Below are 18644 nucleotides of genomic sequence, written 5' to 3'. Positions count from 1 at the left end.
CTACTATTAAAGCCCATTCTACTCGGTCGGTTGGACCTTCTTGGGCGGCCCACCATGGTGCGACCCTTGAACAGTTTTGCAAGGCGGCAACGTGGTTCTCTGGGAACACGTTTATAAGGTTCTATGCTTTCGATTCTACCGCCTCCCAGGATGCTTCCTTTGGACACCGGGCTCTTGTGCCCACTACAGTGCTTCCCTCACATAAGGAACTGCTTTAGGACATCCCCGATGTTAATCCTTGTGGAGCCCAGTGTATCCCGCAGCAGAAAACAAGATTCATGGTAAGAACTTACCGTTGTTAAATTTGTTTCTGCGAGATACACTGGGCTCCGCAAGGCGCCCACCCTGACACACTTAGCTTCTTTGGGTTGGTATTGGCATAGCCGCTGTCACCCTTTCCTGTGGTGAGTGTGCGGTGTACTTGGCTACGAGCGATTGTCGTCTCTGATACCTGCTACTGCATTGAGCTGATTAACAAAACTGAGCTCCTGTGCACGGAGGCGGGGCATATAGAGGAGGCGGCGCAGTGCATCTTGGGAACAGTCAAAAGCTTTAAGCCTGTTGGTGCCCCGGATCAAGATCCTACTCTACACCCGATGTTATCCTTGTGGAGCCCAGTGTACCGCGCAGAAAGAGATTTAACAACGGTAAGTTCTTACCATAAATCTCGTTATTTCTCTGACGTCCTAGTGGATGCTGGGAACTCCGAAAGGACCATGGGGAATAGCGGCTCCGCAGGAGACTGGGCACAACTAAAGAAAGCTTTAGGTCACCTGGTGTGCACTGGCTCCTCCCACTATGACCCTCCTCCAAGCCTCAGTTAGATTTCTGTGCCCGGCCGAGCTGTGCGCCATTGCTCCTCATACACACTTCACACTCCGGTCACTGAGGGTGCAGGGCGCTGGGGGGGGGGGGCGCCCTGAGCAGCAATAAAAACACCTTGGCTGGCAAATATATCACAATATATAGCCCCAGAGGCTATATATGTGATAAATACCCCTGCCAGAATCCATAAAAAAGCGGGAGAAAAGTCTGCGAAAAAGGGGCGGAGCTATCTCCCTCAGCACACTGGCGCCATTTTTCCCTCACAGCTCCGCTGGAGGGAAGCTCCCTGGCTCTCCCCTGAGAGATATTGCGCCAGGTCAAGGGACCCTCAGGCGATAGCTGTGGACGCTCTAGTGACACCGTGGGTGTACCAGTCAAGTTATGTGTTCCCTCCTCTGCCTCTCATACTAAAGGTACTGAGAATAATAAGAAAACGAGGAGTAAGAACAATACTCGTGGTTCCGGATTGGCCAAGACGAGCGTGGTACACGGAACTTCAAGAGATGATCTCAGAGGACCCATGGCCTCTGCCGCTCAGACAGGACCTGCTGCTGCAGGGTCCCTGTCTGTTCCTAGACTTACCGCGGCTGCGTTTGACGGCATGGCGGTTGACCGCCGGATCCTAAAGGAAAAGGGCATTCCGGAGGAAGTCATTCCTACACTGATTAAAGCCAGGAAAGATGTAACTGCAAAACATTATCACCGCATATGGCGGAAATATGTTGCTTGGTGTGAGGCCAGAAAGGCCCCAACAGAGGAATTTCAACTGGGTCGATTTCTGCACTTCCTACAGGCAGGAGTGACTATGGGCCTGAAATTAGGCTCCATTAAGGTACAGATCTCGGCTCTGTCGATTTTCTTCCAGAAGGAACTAGCTTCACTACCTGAAGTTCAGACATTTGTAAAAGGAGTGCTGCATATTCAGCCCCCGTTTGTGCCTCCAGTGGCACCTTGGGATCTCAACGTGGTGTTGAGTTTCCTAAAATCACATTGGTTTGAGCCACTAAAAACCGTGGATCTAAAATATCTCACGTGGAAAGTGGTCATGTTATTGGCCTTGGCTTCGGCCAGGCGTGTATCAGAATTGGCGGCTTTGTCATGTAAAAGCCCTTATCTGATTTTCCATATGGATAGGGCGGAATTGAGGACTCGTCCCCAGTTTCTCCCTAAGGTGGTATCAGCCTTTCACTTGAACCAACCTATTGTAGTGCCTGCGGCTACTAGAGACTTGGAGGATACCACGTTACTGGACGTAGTCAGGGCCTTGAAAAGTTATGTTTCCAGGACTACTGGAGTCAGGAAAACTGACTCGCTATTTATCCTGTATGCACCCAACAAGATGGGTGCTCCTGCTTCTAAGCAGACTATTGCTCGCTGGATTTGTAGCACAATTCAGCTGGCGCATACTGCGGCTGGACTGCCGCATCCTAAATCAGTAAAAGCCCATTCCACAAGGAAGGTGGGTTCATCTTGGGCGGCTGCCCGAGGGGTTTCGGCTTTACAACTTTGCCGAGCTGCTACTTGGTCAGGGGCAAACACGTTTGCAAAATTCTACAAATCTCTCATTCGGTGCTGCAGAGTCATCCGCACTCTCCCACCCATTTGGGAGCTTTGGTATAATCCCCATGGTCCTTTCGGAGTTCCCAGCATCCACTAGGACGTCAGCGAAAATAAGATTTTACTCACCGGTAAATCTATTTCTTGTAGTCCGTAGTGGATGCTGGGCGCCCATCCCAAGTGCGGATTGTCTGCAATGCTTGTACATAGTTATTGTTAACTAAAGGGTTATTGTTGAGCCATCTGTTGAGAGGCTCAGTTGTGTTTCATACTGTTAAACTGGGTATAGTATCACGAGTTATACGGTGTGATTGGTGTGACTGGTATGAGTCTTACCCGGGATTCAAAATCCTTCCTTATTATGTCAGCTCTTCTGGGCACAGTATCCTAACTGAGGCTTGTAGGAGGGTCATAGTGGGAGGAGCCAGTGCACACCAGGTGACCTAAAGCTTTCTTTAGTTGTGCCCAGTCTCCTGCGGAGCCGCTATTCCCCATGGTCCTTTCGGAGTTCCCAGCATCCACTACGGACTACGAGAAATAGATTTACCGGTGAGTAAAATCTTATTTTTTTTGGGTTATTTAGGTAGAACGTCTGTCTGATATTAAGGCAGAAGATATAGATGAAGAAGAAGAGATGTATGTGACGGATATAAAGGCAGAAGATATAGAGGAAGAAGAAGAGACGTATGTGACTGAAATAAAGGCAGAAGATATAGATGAAGAAGAAGAGATGTATGTGACGGATATAAAGGCAGAAGATATAGAGGAAGAAGAAGAGACGTATGTGACTGAAATAAAGGCAGAAGATATAGAGGGAGAAGAAGAGATGTATGTGACTGATATAAAGGCAGAAGATATAGAGGAAGAAGAAGAGACGTATGTGACTGAAATAAAGGCAGAAGATATAGAGGGAGAAGAAGAGACGTATGTGACTGATATAAAGGCAGAAGATATAGCGGGAGAAGAAGACATGTATGTGTCTGATATAAAGGCAGAAGATATAGAGGGAGAAGAAGAGACGTATGTGACTGATATAAAGGCAGAAGATATAGCGGGAGAAGAAGACACGTATGTGTCTGATATAAAGGCAGAAGATATAGATGGAGAAGAAGAGACGTATGTGACTGATATGAAGGCAGAAGATATAGCGGGAGAAGAAGAGACGTATGTGACTGATATGAAGGGAGAAGAAGAGACGTATGTGAGGGGTGATCAGCAGTGTAAGGAGGAGGAGATGCCTACAGATATCAGCACAGGTGAGTAATAAACACTTATTACAGAAGTCACATATTCTCATTGCTCAGTCACTACAGCAATCTCTTATCCTACACCCTCCTCCGCCATCAGCCCTGTTCTCAGTTGGGTGTTTCTAACACAAGGCTATCCATGACAAATATCACATGTAGAGAGTTATTACACACAACACTATAATGTTATTAAAAGTAACAAGCAGAAGTTTATTATTAGTGATTATATATAATGTGTATATATGTATGTATATAATTAGTATTATTTTTTGTGGAGTGTCTAATTTATATGCATTTTGTTAGATGATGCAGGTATGAAATATTTCCTGCTATACAGTAGACCTGAGCTCACCAAATACAATTCGTATAAGATTCAGAAATAAAATGAAATTTGAATCTAGGACTTCAAGTAAAACAGATTAAAAGCTTATCACAAGTACATATCTGTATAATCATAAGACAAGCGTTTTGCACTTGTTGTCACCCTTGCATGGGCAGGCTTGCTCTTATCCACTCCAATTCACTCTAAATACAAATTGTGTATTCCCAACGCGTTTCATCAATAGTGACTTCTTCAGGGGTGTTTTCTGTTAAAGGCTTTATCCTCAAATATCAATTGTGTAGACTTGAAATAATTGTGTAAACTTCAGACTGTAATTGTGGACTTGTTCATGATGAACACATTCCTAATTACTTGTGAATAGTTTCTGCTCTATGCAGGTTTGAGGTTAGGACTTTAGGGAATGTAATGGTCAGATCCAATATTGCTCAATCTAAGGTCTCCAGTAGCCTTACTATATATATAAATGTGTCTTGCACTCACTATATTAACTAACAATAATAAACAGTGGAGTTTTAATTCATGTATTGCTCAGTGCATTTAAGTCTTCAGCTCCCGACAAGGAACCCCACTATACTGCAGGCCCTACTCTATTGCTCAAAACAATTACCATAAAAACAGCTATCACATTAGTGTTAAACTTAAGGTATGCTCTCAGCGGTGTAACAGTGGCTGAAAGGCTTGGATTGTTTTTCAGAGCACCAGTCTGATGTACCACATCTCACGTGGCCCTCCAATTCACCAGATCTGGGACTGTGGGACTGTTTGGCTGGGTCCGGCATTGTACTGTTGGTGCAGTTCCTGATGTGTTTGTAACGATTGGTGGTTGCTAGGGGTCCTAAATGCCTGTGGTCCCGATTTGTCATGATCTACTTTCACGACCACTGTTCCGCCGCTGAGATTCTTGGTGTCCATTCTTCTTCCACTGTAGATGGATACTACTCACTGTCTACAAGGGATCACCAACAAACAAATGCCGGTCTCTGCCAAAACCAATGGCTCCCTTATGTGTTGTTGAACTTTATTTTTATATATTTATATATCTATATCTATAAAATATTTTTTTTTTGGGGGGGGGGTTAAGCGGCACTCCTCAAGAAGACCTGAAGTAAATATTAAAGAATCAATAGCCGCTGCCCTCCAAACCAGGCTGCATCAGTTGGTGTAACGTAATGTAGAATCCATACAAGGAGGCACTCAGAATAAATAGACCGGGCAGGTTTAGTGTACCAACGTTTCAATGCTCTGTTTGTGGCATTTTCATCAGAGTGCAGAACAAAAAGAGACATACAACCACTCACCTAATATACCCTGTGGAACCATCCATGTCGCCGTCCGTCGCACGCTCCAGTGCATCAAAGTGACGTCATCTGACACACGCTACTTCTGGAGACACGGAGAGAACCTCATCTACATGACCTAACAACACCGATCAAATTCTATCCTCTTAGATATATATATCTTTTCTCCGCCAGGGTCCACAGGTTATCCACAGGATAACATTGGGATATGAAGACGTGACAGCGGATTTGTACCAAACGGTCAAAGCTTTCGGCCTCCCAGCATGCAACGTGCCTGTCCATATATCCCCACCTCCTGGCTCAGGCAAATCAGTTTTTTGTTTGGTGTGGCAGGAGCCGGACCATGGTCAGGGGGTTGCTGTTTTTTAGTAACCATGAGCTTTCTTATTTTTTTTTTAGTATTACTGTTTTGTTTTTTTGTGATCTTTCTAAAAAGCGTCTTAGATGCACCTCAGAGTCGCTCCAACAACTCCCCGCCGGGTCGCGACAACGCTTACCCACGTGTACAGTGTAGTTTCGGCGGACGTCTGTGTAGAATGTACTAGCAAGCAGCGAGGAAGGCACAGGTTCTGGTGAACCTTCATGGGCTACTTTGCAGACATTATCTAATGTAGCTCAGCAGTTTATACCAGCTCCTATACCAGTGATAGGTTTCCCTATTAACCCTTACATGCAACATTCATTCTGAAGTTTATACACCTAGGGAATTGTCAGCCTCTCAAAAAAGCAGGCTGAAACGCTAGTGGTAAGTAAATCACATAGACATGATACATCTTCACAGTCTACACATGTTTTAGATGAGGATTCGTTGGAGGATGAGGACTCATTGCACTTCAGAAGGTCTCAGCTCAGTGGACATATCATCTGAGCTAATTAGTGCTATGTAAGCCATTCTATCCTTAGAAGAGGCAGCAGAGTAGGCAACTGTGTTTAAACATCCCAAAACAGCTGATGGAAATTATGGGTTACGCCCAGTAGGAAGTTAGAATTCCAAGAAATGGAATTTTAATTATCCTTGTCCAGCTGGGGACTGTTAAAAAAAAAAAAAAAGGGAGGTGGCTCCCAAAGTAGATTCGCAGGTCTTAGATTGGAACAAAACTCTACATTACTTTTGTTTTCAACATTAATAAATTATGTCACGGGGTGTGTGGCCTGACTGGAAAGGCAGCTCCTGCTTATATTGGTCCTTTCTGCCTTTTACAGCTGTCCTATGGGCTCTTTCTGGCCCCTCTGATTGTTTTGACACTCTGGTGTGTAGGCTGCGGACCCGGGGAGCCATTCATTTGGCTTTTGCAAGTTGCGGCCTACAACCAGATTCGAAGCTGCGGACTGAAGTTGTGCAGTGATCCCACCACGGACCGGACCTCAGCGAGGTAGCGCTGCTACTCACCGAGGATTGTGCGCCCTGTCCACTCTTGTGCCTAGCCATGCTGTTGGAGTCGTGTGGAGTGGCTGACTGGGGAACAGCGGTGGCATCGGCTGGAGACACGGAGCGGAGCTGCTATCCCGGCATCTGATGCAGCGCATACTACGGGGATTGGTGGCCCCAGCAGGGATGCATTGGGTTAGTCAGCTCACCAGCCCGCAGCCTGCCTTCTACTGTCAGGCCGTTGGAACCCGTAGTCGTGGCAGTGGGGAATACACGGAGCGCTTGCCTATCATCACTCCAGCGTGTCCCAGCATCTCCTCCTCTCCTCCTAATTTATGGTGCTACGGGGGAATCTGGCAGAGCTGTGAATTATAGAGGACATACATGTGGGGTTCCTATGCAGCCAGATACGCTACCCTGTGCCACTGCATCCTAGTACCCTCTCCTCTCCTGCCTTATTACTGACCTGGTTCACCCGCCATAGCCGAACAGTTTCTTCTGATCTAGGCTTCCCTGCCAGAAGTGGCCATCTTGAAAACTGGCTATATAGCCACATGCCCTCCTGAAACCAGCCGCTTCTCTGGGAGCTACAGACACTGACAGCCCATGATCAGTGCCCTTCACTACAGCCTCAGTGATTTCCGGCAGGGACTTCTGTCGCTGCGGCCCTACCTGGGCAGTAAGTGGTCGCCTGGACTGCTTTTATTATTATTATTGCCTGGCCTCCACTCCTGCTCTGTCGACTCCCTCTGATGGCTCCTGTGCGACAATGCCCCCAATTCTGACACACATCTGGCAGAAGCCAAGGCCAATAACGTGACCGCCTTTCAAGTAAGAAACTTTACGTCCACCTCCTGTAAAAGTTCGAACCAATCCGATTGCAGGAACTGCAGCACCACATTAAGATCCCAAGGTGTCATAGGAGGCACAAAGGGTGGTTGGATGTGCAGAACTTTCAAGAAAGTCTAAACCTCAGGGATAGCAGCCAATTGTTGCTGGAAGAAAATAGACAAGGCCGAAATCTGGACATTGATTGAGCCCAAGCATAGGCCAACATCCACACCTGCTTGCAGAAAGAGGAGAAAATGTCCAGTTGAAACTCCACCGTAGGAAACTTCTTGGATTTACACCAGGACACATACTTTTTTCAAATCCGATGGTAATGCTTAGACATTACCCCTTCCTAGCTTGGATCAGAGTAGGAATAACCTTATTTGGATGGCCCTTCCGGGCTAAGATCTGGCGTTCAACCTCCATGCCGTCAAACGTAGCCTTGGTACGTCTTGATAGGCAAACGGCCCCTGCAGTAGAAGGTCTTCGTGAAGAGGAAGAGGCCTCGGATCATCTAGCAGTAATGCCAGAAGATCCGCGTACCAAGGCCGCCTTGGCCAGTCCAGAGCGATGAGGATCGCTGGAACTCTTGATCTTTTTATTAGTTTGAGAATCCTTGGGATGAGTGGAAGTGGAGGGAACACATACACTGACTGGAACACCCTTGGAGTCACTGCCTGTGGGTCTCGTGACCTGGAACAGTACCTCTGAAGCTTCCTGTTGAGGCGAGAGGCAATCATGTCTATCTGAGGTACATCCCATCGGCGTGTTACCTCTGTGAATACCTCCAGGTGGAGGCCCCATTCTTCTGGATGGAGATCGTGTCTGCTGAGGAAGTCCGCTTCCCAGTTGTCCACTCCCTGAATGAAGATCGCTGACAGCGCCAGCGCATGTCTTTCTGTCCAGAGGAGGATTCTTGTTACCTCTGACATTGCAGCCCTGCTCTTCGTTCCACCCTGCTTGTTTATGTAGGGCACCGTTGTGACGTTGTCCGACTAAACCTGAATGGCTCGATCTTGCAGAAGATGAGCCACTTGTAGAAGGCCATTGTATATGGCCCTTAGTTCCAGAATGTTTATTGGAAAGACCGATTCCTGGCTTGACCACTTTCCTTGGAAGGTTTCCCCCTGGGTGACTACTCCCCAACCTTTGAGGCTTGCATCCGTGGTTAGAAGAATCCAATTCTGAATCCCGAACCTGCGGCCCTCGAGCAGGTGAGAAATTTGCAGCCACCAGAGTAGTGAAATTCTGGCTTTCGGCGACAGGCATATCCGCCGGTGCATGTGAATATGCGATCCTGACCACTTGTCTAGGAGATCCAGCTGGAAGAACGGTGCATGGGATCTACTGTATTGTAGAGCCTTGTAGGAGGCTACCATCTTCCCCAGAAGGCGAATGCACTGATGAACCGATACCCGGGGGGGGGCTGGGGTTTCAAGACATCCCGGACCATTGATTGGATCACCAATGCTTTTTCCTCCGGTAGAGACACCCTCTGCATTTCTGTGTTGAGTATCATCCCCAGGAAGGGCAGTCTCCTTGTTGGTTCCAAATGTGACTTTGGAAGGTTCAGAATCCACCCATGATCCCAGAGTACTTGAGTTGAGAGCGCAATACTCTGCAACAGCTTCTCCTTGGAAGATGCCTCTATCAGCAGATCATCCAGATATGGAATTATGTTCACTCCCTGTTTGCGTAGGAGGAGCATCATCTCCGCCATGACCTTGGTGAACACCCTCGGTTCTGTGGAGAGGCCAAATGGCAACGTCTGGAACTGATAGTGACAGTCCTGTAGTGCAAACCGTAGATAAGCCTGGTGAGGTGGCCAGATCGGAATGTGATAGTACGCATCCTTGATATCCAGGGATACTAGGATTTCCCCCTCCTCCAGACCTGAGATCACCGCTCTCAGAGACTCCATCTTGAATTGGAAAACCCTCAAGTTAGCGGTTCAACGACTTCAGGTTCAATATAGGCCTTACCGAACCGTCCGGTTTTGGTACCACAAACAGGTTTGAGTAATAACCCTTAGTTTTTGGGTGAGGTGGAACTGGAACAATGACATTTGTTTGTGCCAGTTTTTGAATGGCTTCCTGTAGGATAGCACTTTCTGTCAGTGAAGTTGGTAAGCCTGATTTGAAGAATCTGTGAGGTGGGAGTTCCTGAAACTCCAGTATGTACCCCTGGCTAACAATATCTGTCACCCAGGGGTCTAGACATGATGATGCCCAGACGTAACTGAAATCTTTTAGTCTCGCTCCCACCTGCCTGATCTCCAGGCTGAGAGGTCCACCGTCATGCTTAATGTTTGGAGGAAGCAGAACCTGGTTTCTGTTCCTGGGAACCTGTTGGTGCAGGTTTTTTGGATCTTCCCCGACCTCGTTTAAAGAAGGTGGGAGGCGGTTTGGATTTTTAAAATTTTGCGGTCCAAGAGGACTGCAGTGTAGGTGTAGGTGTAGGATAAGATTTCCTAGCTGGGGCTGCTGTGGAGGGAAGAAATGTCAACTTACCCGCAGTCATCATGGAAATCCACGCATCCAATGCATCCCCAAATAGTGCCTGTCCTGTGAATGGCAGGTTCTCCACACTTTTCTTGGATTCTGCATCCGCAGTCCATTGGCGTATCTGGAGTCCTCTGCGTGCCGAGACAGCTATGGAAGTAACAGGCCAATATCCTTCATGGCCTCCACCATGAAACCTGCAGAATCCTGTATGTGACGTAAAAATATGTCTATGTCACTCCTATCCATAGTATCTAAGTCCTCTTAGGTGCCTGATCACTTTACTATGGCTTTAGGAATCCATGCACAAGCAATAGTGGGCCTTAAAGCCACGCCTGTAGCTGTGTATAGTGATTTGAGCGTAGTCTCAGTCTTGCGATCAGCTGGCTCCTTTCAGGCGGTTGAAGCAGGGACAGGTAAAACCACCTTTTTAGACATCCTAGATACTGAAGCGTTTACTGTAAGTGGGTTTTCCCACTTCTTCCTATCCTCTTCAGGGAAAGGGAAAGCAATGAGAATTCTTTTAGGGATCTGGAATTTTCTCTGGGTTTTCCCAGGATTTTTTAAACAAGGAGTTTAACTCCTTAGAAGCAGGGAAGGTAAGCGAGGACTCTGCAGCACAGGACACAGAGTCCTTAGACAAGGTAATGTGGATATACACACACACACACACACACACACACACACACACACACAGGAAAATGTCAGATACAGTTTCCCCCAGAGTACCTTCAGAGAGTCATAGAGTATAAGGAGCCAGCCACACAGCGCCCCTGTAGGCAGTTATTATGATAAAAGCCCGGCGCTGACTAACTCACCTTAATAGGGAGGGCAGCGCTCCCTGTCAGTGTCCTAGTTCCTATGATCTGCAGGGAGAAAATAAGAATTTACTTACCGATAATTCTATTTCTCGTAGTCCGTAGTGGATGCTGGGACTTCCTTAAGGACCATGGGGATAGCGGCTCCGCAGGAGACTGGGCACATCTAAAGAAAGCTTTAGGACTATCTGGTGTGCACTGGCTCCTCCCCCCATGACCCTCCTCTAAGCCTCAGTTAGGATACTGTGCCCGGACGAGCGTACACAATAAGGAAGGATTTTGAATCCCGGGTAAGACTCATACCAGCCACACCAATCACACCGTACAACTAGTGATCTGAACCCAGTTAACAGTATGATAACAGAGGAGCCTCTGAAAAGATGGCTCACTACAGCAATAACCCGATTTTTGTAACAATAACTATGTACCAGTATTGCAGACAATCCGCACTTGGGATGGGCGCCCAGCATCCACTACGGACTACGAGAAATAGAATTATCGGTAAGTAAATTCTTATTTTCTCTGACGTCCTAAGTGGATGCTGGGGACTCCGTAAGGACCATGGGGATTATACCAAAGCTCCCAAACGGGCGGGAGAGTGCGGATGACTCTGCAGCACCGAATGAGAGAACTCCAGGTCCTCCTCAGCCAGGGTATCGAATTTGTAAAATTTTGCAAACGTGTTTGCCCCTGACCAAGTAGCTGCTCGGCAAAGTTGTAAAGCCGAGACCCCTCGGGCAGCCGCCCAAGATGAGCCCACTTTCCTTGTGGAATGGGCTTTAACAGATTTTGACTGTGGCAGTCCTGCCACAGAATGCGCAAGCTGAATTGTACTACAAATCCAACGAGCAATAGACTGCTTAGAAGCAGGAGCACCCAGCTTGTTGGGTGCATACAGGATAAACAGCGAGTCAGATTTTCTGACTCCAGCCGTCCTGGAAACATATTTTCAGGGCCCTGACTACGTCCAGTAACTTGGAGTCCTCCAAGTCCCTAGTAGCCGCAGGTACCACAATAGGTTGGTTCATGTGAAACGCTGAAACCACCTTAGGGAGAAATTGAGGACGAGTCCTCAATTCTGCCCTGTCTGAATGAAAAATTAGGTAAGGGCTTTTATATGATAAAGCCGCCAATTCTGAGACACGCCTGGCTGAAGCCAGGGCTAACAGCATTACCACTTTCCATGTGAGATATTTCAAGTCCACAGTGGTGAGTGGTTCAAACCAATGTGATTTTAGGAACCCTAAAACTACATTGAGATCCCAAGGTGCCACTGGTGGCACAAAAGGAGGCTGTATATGCAGCACCCCCTTGACAAACGTCTGAACTTCAGGCACTGAAGCCAGTTCTTTCTGGAAGAAGATCGACAGGGCCGAAATTTGAACCTTAATGGATCCTAATTTTAGGCCCATAGACAGTCCTGCTTGCAGGAAATGTAAGAAACGACCCAGTTGAAATTCCTCTGTGGGGGCCTTCTTGGCCTCACACCACGCAACATATTTTCGCCAAATGCGGTGATAATGTTTCGCGGTTACATCCTTCCTGGCTTTAATCAGGGTAGGGATGACTTCATCTGGAATGCCTTTTTCCATCAGGATCCGGCGTTCAACCGCCATGCCGTCAAACGCAGCCGCGGTAAGTCTTGGAACAGACAAGGTCCCTGCTGGAGCAGGTCCTTTCTTAGAGGTAGAGGCCACGGATCCTCCGTGAGTATCTCTTGCAGTTCCGGGTACCAAGTTCTTGGCCAATCCGGAGCCACGAGTATAGTTCTTACTCCTCTCTTTCTTATGATTCTCAGTACTTTCGGTATGAGAGGCAGAGGAGGGAACACATACACCGACTGGTACACCCACGGTGTTACCAGAGCGTCCACTGCTATTGCCTGAGGGTCCCTTGACCTTGCGCAATATCTGTCCAGTTTTTGTTGAGACGGGACGCCATCATGTCCACCTTTGGTTTTTCCCAATGGTTTACAATCAGTTGGAAGACTTCTGGGTGAAGTCCCCACTCCCCCGGGTGGAGGTCGTGTCTGCTGAGGAAGTCTGCTTCCCAGTTGTCCACTCCCGGAATGAACACTGCTGACAGTGCTACCACATGATTTTCCGCCCAGCGGAGAATCCTTGCAGCTTCTGCCATTGCCCTCCTGCTTCTTGTGCCGCCCTGTCTGTTGACGTGGGCGACTGCCGTGATGTTGTCCGATTGGATCAATACCGACTGACCCTGAAGCAGAGGCCTTGCTTGACTTAGGGCATTGTAAATGGCCCTTAGTTCCAGGATATTTATGTGAAGAGACGTTTCCATGCTTGACCACAAGCCCTGGAAATTTCTTCCCTGTGTGACTGCTCCCCAGCCTCTCAGGCTGGCATCCGTGGTCACCAGCATCCAATCCTGAATGCCGTATCTGCGGCCCTCTAGAAGATGAGCACTCTGTAACCACCACAGGAGAGACACCCTTGTCCTTGGAGATAGGGTTATCCGCTGATGCATCTGAAGATGCGATCCGGACCATTTGTCCAGCAGATCCCATTGAAAAGTTCTTGCATGGAATCTTCCGAATGGAATCGCTTCGTAAGAAGCCACCATTTTTCCCAGGACTCTCGTGCATTGATGCACTGACACTTGGCCTGGTTTTAGGAGGTTCCTGACTAGCTCGGATAACTCCCTGGCCTTCTCCTCCGGGAGAAACACCTTTTTCTGGACTGTGTCCAGAATCATCCCTAGGAACAGTAGACGTGTTGTTGGAATCAGCTGTGATTTTGGGATATTTAGAATCCACCCGTGCTGGCGTAGCACTACCTGAGATAGTGCTACTCCGACCTCTAACTGCTCCCTGGACCTTGCCCTTATCAGGAGATCGTCCAAGTAAGGGATAATTAAGACGCCTTTTCTTCGAAGAAGAATCATAATTTCGGCCATTACCTTGGTAAAGACCCGGGGTGCCGTGGACAATCCAAACGGCAGCGTCTGAAACTGATAATGACAGTTTTGTACCACAAACCTGAGGTACCCTTGGTGAGAAGGGTAGATTGGGACATGGAGATAAGCATCTTTGATGTCTAGAGATACCATAAAGTCCCCTTCTTCCAGGTTCGCTATCACTGCTCTGAGTGACTCCATCTTGAATTTGAACCTTTTTATGTAAGTGTTCAAAGATTTTAGATTTAAAATTGGTCTCACCGAGCCGTCCGGCTTCGGTACCACAAACAGCGTGGAATAATACCCCTTTCCCTGTTGTAGGAGGGGTACCTTGATTATCACCTGCTGGGAATACAGCTTGTGAATAGCTTCCAATACTGCCTCCCTGTCGGAGGGAGACGTTGGTAGAGCAGACTTCAGGAACCGGCGAGGGGGAGACGTCTCGAATTCCAATTTGTACCCCTGTGATACTACCTGCAGAATCCAGGGGTCCACTTGCGAGTGAGCCCACTGCGCGCTGAAATTTTTGAGACGGGCCCCCACCGTGCCTGAGTCCGCTTGTAAAGCCGCAGCGTCATGCTTAAGACTTGGCAGAAGCAGGGGAGGGCTTCTGCTCCTGGGAGGAGGCTGTCTGATGCAGTCTTTTTCCTCTTCCTCTGCCCCGGGGCAGAAATGAGTGGCCTTTTGCTCGCTTGTTCTTATGGGAACGAAAGGACTGAGTTTGAAAAGACGGTGTCTTTTTCTGCTGGAAGGTGACCTGGGGTAAAAAGGTGAACTTTCCAGCCGTTGCCGTGGCCACCAGGTCCGATAGACCGACCCCAAATAACTCCTCCCCTTTATACGGCAATACTTCCATATGTCGTTTGGAATCCGCATCACCTGACCACTGTCGCGTCCATAACGCTCTTCTGGCAGAAATGGACATAGCACTCACTCTCGATGCCAGGGTGCAAATATCCCTCTGTGCATCTCGCATATATAGTAATGCATCTTTCAAATGCTCTATAGTTAATAATATACTGTCCCTATCCAGGGTATCAATATTTTCAGTCAGGAAATCCGACCACGCCACTCCAGCGCTGCACATCCAGGCTGAGGCGATTGCAGGTCGCAGTATAACACCAGTATGTGTGTATATACCTTTTAGGATATTTTCCAGCCTTCTGTCAGCTGGTTCTTTGAGGGCGGCCGTATCAGGAGACGGTAACGCTACTTGTTTTGATAAACGTGTGAGCGCCTTATCTACCCTATGGGGTGTTTCCTAACGCGCCCTAACTTCTGGCGGGAAAGGATATAGTGCCAATAATTTATTAGAAATTTGCTGTTTTTTATCGGGGGAAACCCACGCTTTACACACCTCATTTAATTCATCTGACTCAGGAAAAACTACTGGTAGTTTTTTCACACCCCACATAATACCCTTTTTTGTGGTACTTGTAGTGTCAGAAATGTTCAATGCCTCCTTCATTGCCGTGATCATGTAACGTGTGGCCCTACTGGACATTACGTTTGTCTCCTCACCGTCGACAGTAGACTCAGTATCTGTGTCTGGGTCTGTGTCGACCCACTGAGGTAACGGGCGTTTTAGGGCCCCTGACGGTGCCTGAGACGCCTGGACAGGCACTATTTGATTTGCCGGCTGTCTCATGTCGTCAACAGTTTTTTGCAAGTTGCTGACATTGTCACGTAATTCTTTAAATACGATCATCCAGTCAGGTGTCGACTCCCTAGGGGGTGACATCACTAACACAGGCAATTGCTCTGCTTCCACATCATTTTCCTCCTCATACATGTCGACACAATCGTACCGACACCCAGCACACACACAGGGAATGCTCTGATAGAGGACAGGACCCCACGAGCCCTTTGGGGAGACAGAGGGAGAGTTTGCCAGCACACACCAGAGCGCTATATATATACAGGGATAACCTTATATAAGTGTTTCTCCCTTTTATAGCTGCTGTTTTATATTAGCTGCCAATAGTGCCCCCCCTCTCTTGTTTTACCCTGTTTCTGTAGTGTAGTCTGCAGGGGAGAGTCAGGGAGCCGTCCTTCCAGCGGAGCTGTGAGGGAAAATGGCGCTTGTGTGCTGAGGAGATAGGCTCCGCCCCTTCACGGCGGCCTTTTCTCCCGCTTTTTTCTGGAAAACTGGCAGGGGTTAAATACATCCATATAGCCCAGGAGCTATATGTGATGTATTTCTTTTGCCATCCTAAGGTATTTATGTGTTTTATTGCGTCTCAGGGCGCTCCCCCCCAGCGCCCTGCACCCTCAGTGACCGGAGTGTGAAGTGTGCTGAGAGCAATGGCACACAGCTGCGGTGCTGTGCGCTACCTTATCTGAAGACAGGACCGTCTTCTGCCGCCGCTTTCACCGGACCTCTTCGCTCTTCTGGCTCTGTAAGGGGGGCGGCGGCGCGGCTCCGGGACCCATCCAGGCTGAACCTGTGATCGTCCCTCTGGAGCTAATGTCCAGTAGCCTAAGAAGCCCAATCCACTCTGCACGCAGGTGAGTTCGCTTCTTCTCCCCTTAGTCCCTCGATGCAGTGAGCCTGTTGCCAGCAGTACTCACTGAAAATAAAAAACCTAAATATACTTTTACTTCTAAGCAGCTCAGGAGAGCCACCTAGATTGCAACCTTCTCGGCCGGGCACAAAAATCTAACTGAGGCTTGGAGGAGGGTCATAGGGGGAGGTGCCAGTGCACACCACCTGATCCTAAAGCTTTTATTCTTGTGCCCTGTCTCCTGCGGAGCCGCTATTCCCCATGGTCCTTACGGAAGTCCCAGCATCCACTAGGACGTCAGAGAAAATGGCGCTGGTGAGTGCTGGATCCGCTCTGAGGAAGCCCCGCCCCTTGTAATGGTGTACGGTTTCCTCCACTAATTGTTTATACTGGCCTGAGGATTAGCCCCTGTTAGCTGTGTGACCAGTGTAGGGTTTATCCGCGCTGGCTCAGGACGCCCCTCAAAGCGCCTACACTGTGTTGCTGAGCCTTCCTGGAGCGCAGCCTGTCAGAGCTGCGCTTCCACCCTTGCGCCGGCAACCTGCTAACTGGGACGCCGGCGCTGTACTCACCACTTTCTTCTGGCTTTGTTAGGGAGTGGCGGCCGTGCTGCGGGAGAGAGCAGTTGCCTCGTGGACTTGCGATCAGCAACCTCAGGAGCTCAGTGTCCTGTCAGTAGAGTAGAGAACCGTTAACTCTTCAGTAGTGATGAGCAGGTTCGGTTTCTCGGAATCCGAACCCCCCCCCCCCGAACTTCACGCCTTTTACACGGTTCCGACGCAGACTCTGATCCTCCCGCCTTGCTCGGTTAACCCGAGCGCACCCGAACGTCATCATCCCGCTGTCGGATTCTCGCGAGATTCGTATTCTATATAAGGAGCCACGCATCGCCGCCATTTTCACTTGTGCATTGGAGATGATAGGGAGAGGAAGTGCAGCGTTCTCTCAGTTTCTGTGTTCAGTGTGCTGCAAATATCTACGTTCTCTGCCTGAAAAACGCTCCATATCTGTGCTGCATTGTAGTATAGGAGGACAGTGCAGAATTTTGCTGACCAGTGACCACCAGTATTATATAGCAGTACGGTACAGTAGGCCACTGCTCTACCTACCTCTGTGTCGTCAAGTATACTATCCATCCATACCTGTGGTGCATTTTAGTTGTGCGCAGTATATATAGTAGGAGGACAGTGCAGAATTTTGCTGACCACCAGTATATAATATATAGCAGTACGGTACAGTAGGCCACTGCTCTACCTACATCTGTGTCGTCAAGTATACCATCCATCCATACCTGTGGTGCATTTTAGTTGTGCGCAGTATATATAGTAGGAGGACAGTGCAGAATTTTGGTGACCACCAGTATATAATATATAGCAGTACGGTACAGTAGTCCACTGCACTACCTACCTCTGTGTCGTCAAGTATACCATCCATCCATACCTGTGGTGCATTTTAGTTGTGCGCAGTATATATAGTAGGAGGACAGTGCAGAATTTTGGTGACCACCAGTATATATATATATATATATATATATATATATATATAGCAGTATGGTACAGTAGTCCATTGCTCTACCTCTGTGTTGTCAAGCATACTACAAAAGTTCAGTAAAATGACCTAAAAATCTAAATTAAAAGCATCTGATGAGAAGCGTAAACTTGCCTATATGTCATTTACGACACGGAGTGGCAAGGAATGGCTGAGGCCCTGGCCTATGTTTATGGCTAGTGGTTCAGATTCACATGAGGATGGAAGCACTCATCCTCTCGCTAGAAAACTGCAGTGCCACTCCTAGGTGGGCCAGGTGTTTGTGTTGGCCACTTGGGTCGCTTAGCTTAGCCATCCAGCGACCTTGGTGCACCTCTTTTTTTCTTTGCATCATGTGCTGTTTGGGGACTATTTTTTAAATCAGCCATCCTGGCTGACACTGCAGTGCCACTCCTAGATGGGCCAGGTGTTTGTGTCGGCCACTTGGGTCGCTTAGTTTAGTCATCCAGTGACCTTGGTGCAAATTTTAGGACTAAAAATAATATTGTGAGGTGTTCAGAATAGACTGGAAATTAGTGGAAATTATGGTTATTGAGGTTAATAATACTATGGGATCAAAATGACCCCCAGATTCTATGATTTAAGCTGTTTTTTAGAGTTTTTTTTTTTTTAAAAACACCCGAATCCAAAGCACACCTGAATCCGACAAAATATTTTCGGTGAGGTTTTGCCAAAACGCGTTCGAATCCAAAACACGCCCGCGGAACCGAAACCAAAACACAAAACCCGAAAAATTTCCAGTACACATCACTACTCTTCAGGAAGTTGGTCCCACGAAGCAGGGAGGCTGTTGCCAGCAGCCTTCCTGTAACCTATCTCTAGAAAATAAAAAGCTAAGAAAACTCCTAGGAGCTCCCCTAGCTGTGACCGGCTCCTCCGGGCACATT

At 48.0% G+C, this 18644-nt stretch overlaps 1 protein-coding gene across 2 annotated transcripts in view; it reads left to right on the top strand.

Annotated features, from left to right (window-relative positions):
• LOC134984470 (oocyte zinc finger protein XlCOF6-like) overlaps window positions 1-18644 on the top strand; it is a 161842-nt gene that overhangs the window by 6954 nt on the left and 136244 nt on the right. For both annotated transcript variants that reach the window (XM_063950042.1, XM_063950041.1), the window contains exon 4: window positions 2970-3638. In XM_063950042.1, the coding sequence (XP_063806112.1) occupies window positions 2970-3638 (669 nt within the window). The remainder of the gene's footprint in view (window positions 1-2969; window positions 3639-18644) is intronic.

Source organism: Pseudophryne corroboree (assembly GCF_028390025.1).
Source record: "Pseudophryne corroboree isolate aPseCor3 chromosome 3 unlocalized genomic scaffold, aPseCor3.hap2 SUPER_3_unloc_57, whole genome shotgun sequence".
Lineage (NCBI taxonomy): Eukaryota > Metazoa > Chordata > Amphibia > Anura > Myobatrachidae > Pseudophryne > Pseudophryne corroboree.
Note: the sequence above shows the minus strand (reverse complement) of the source record. Positions and strands in the feature narration are given on the sequence as shown.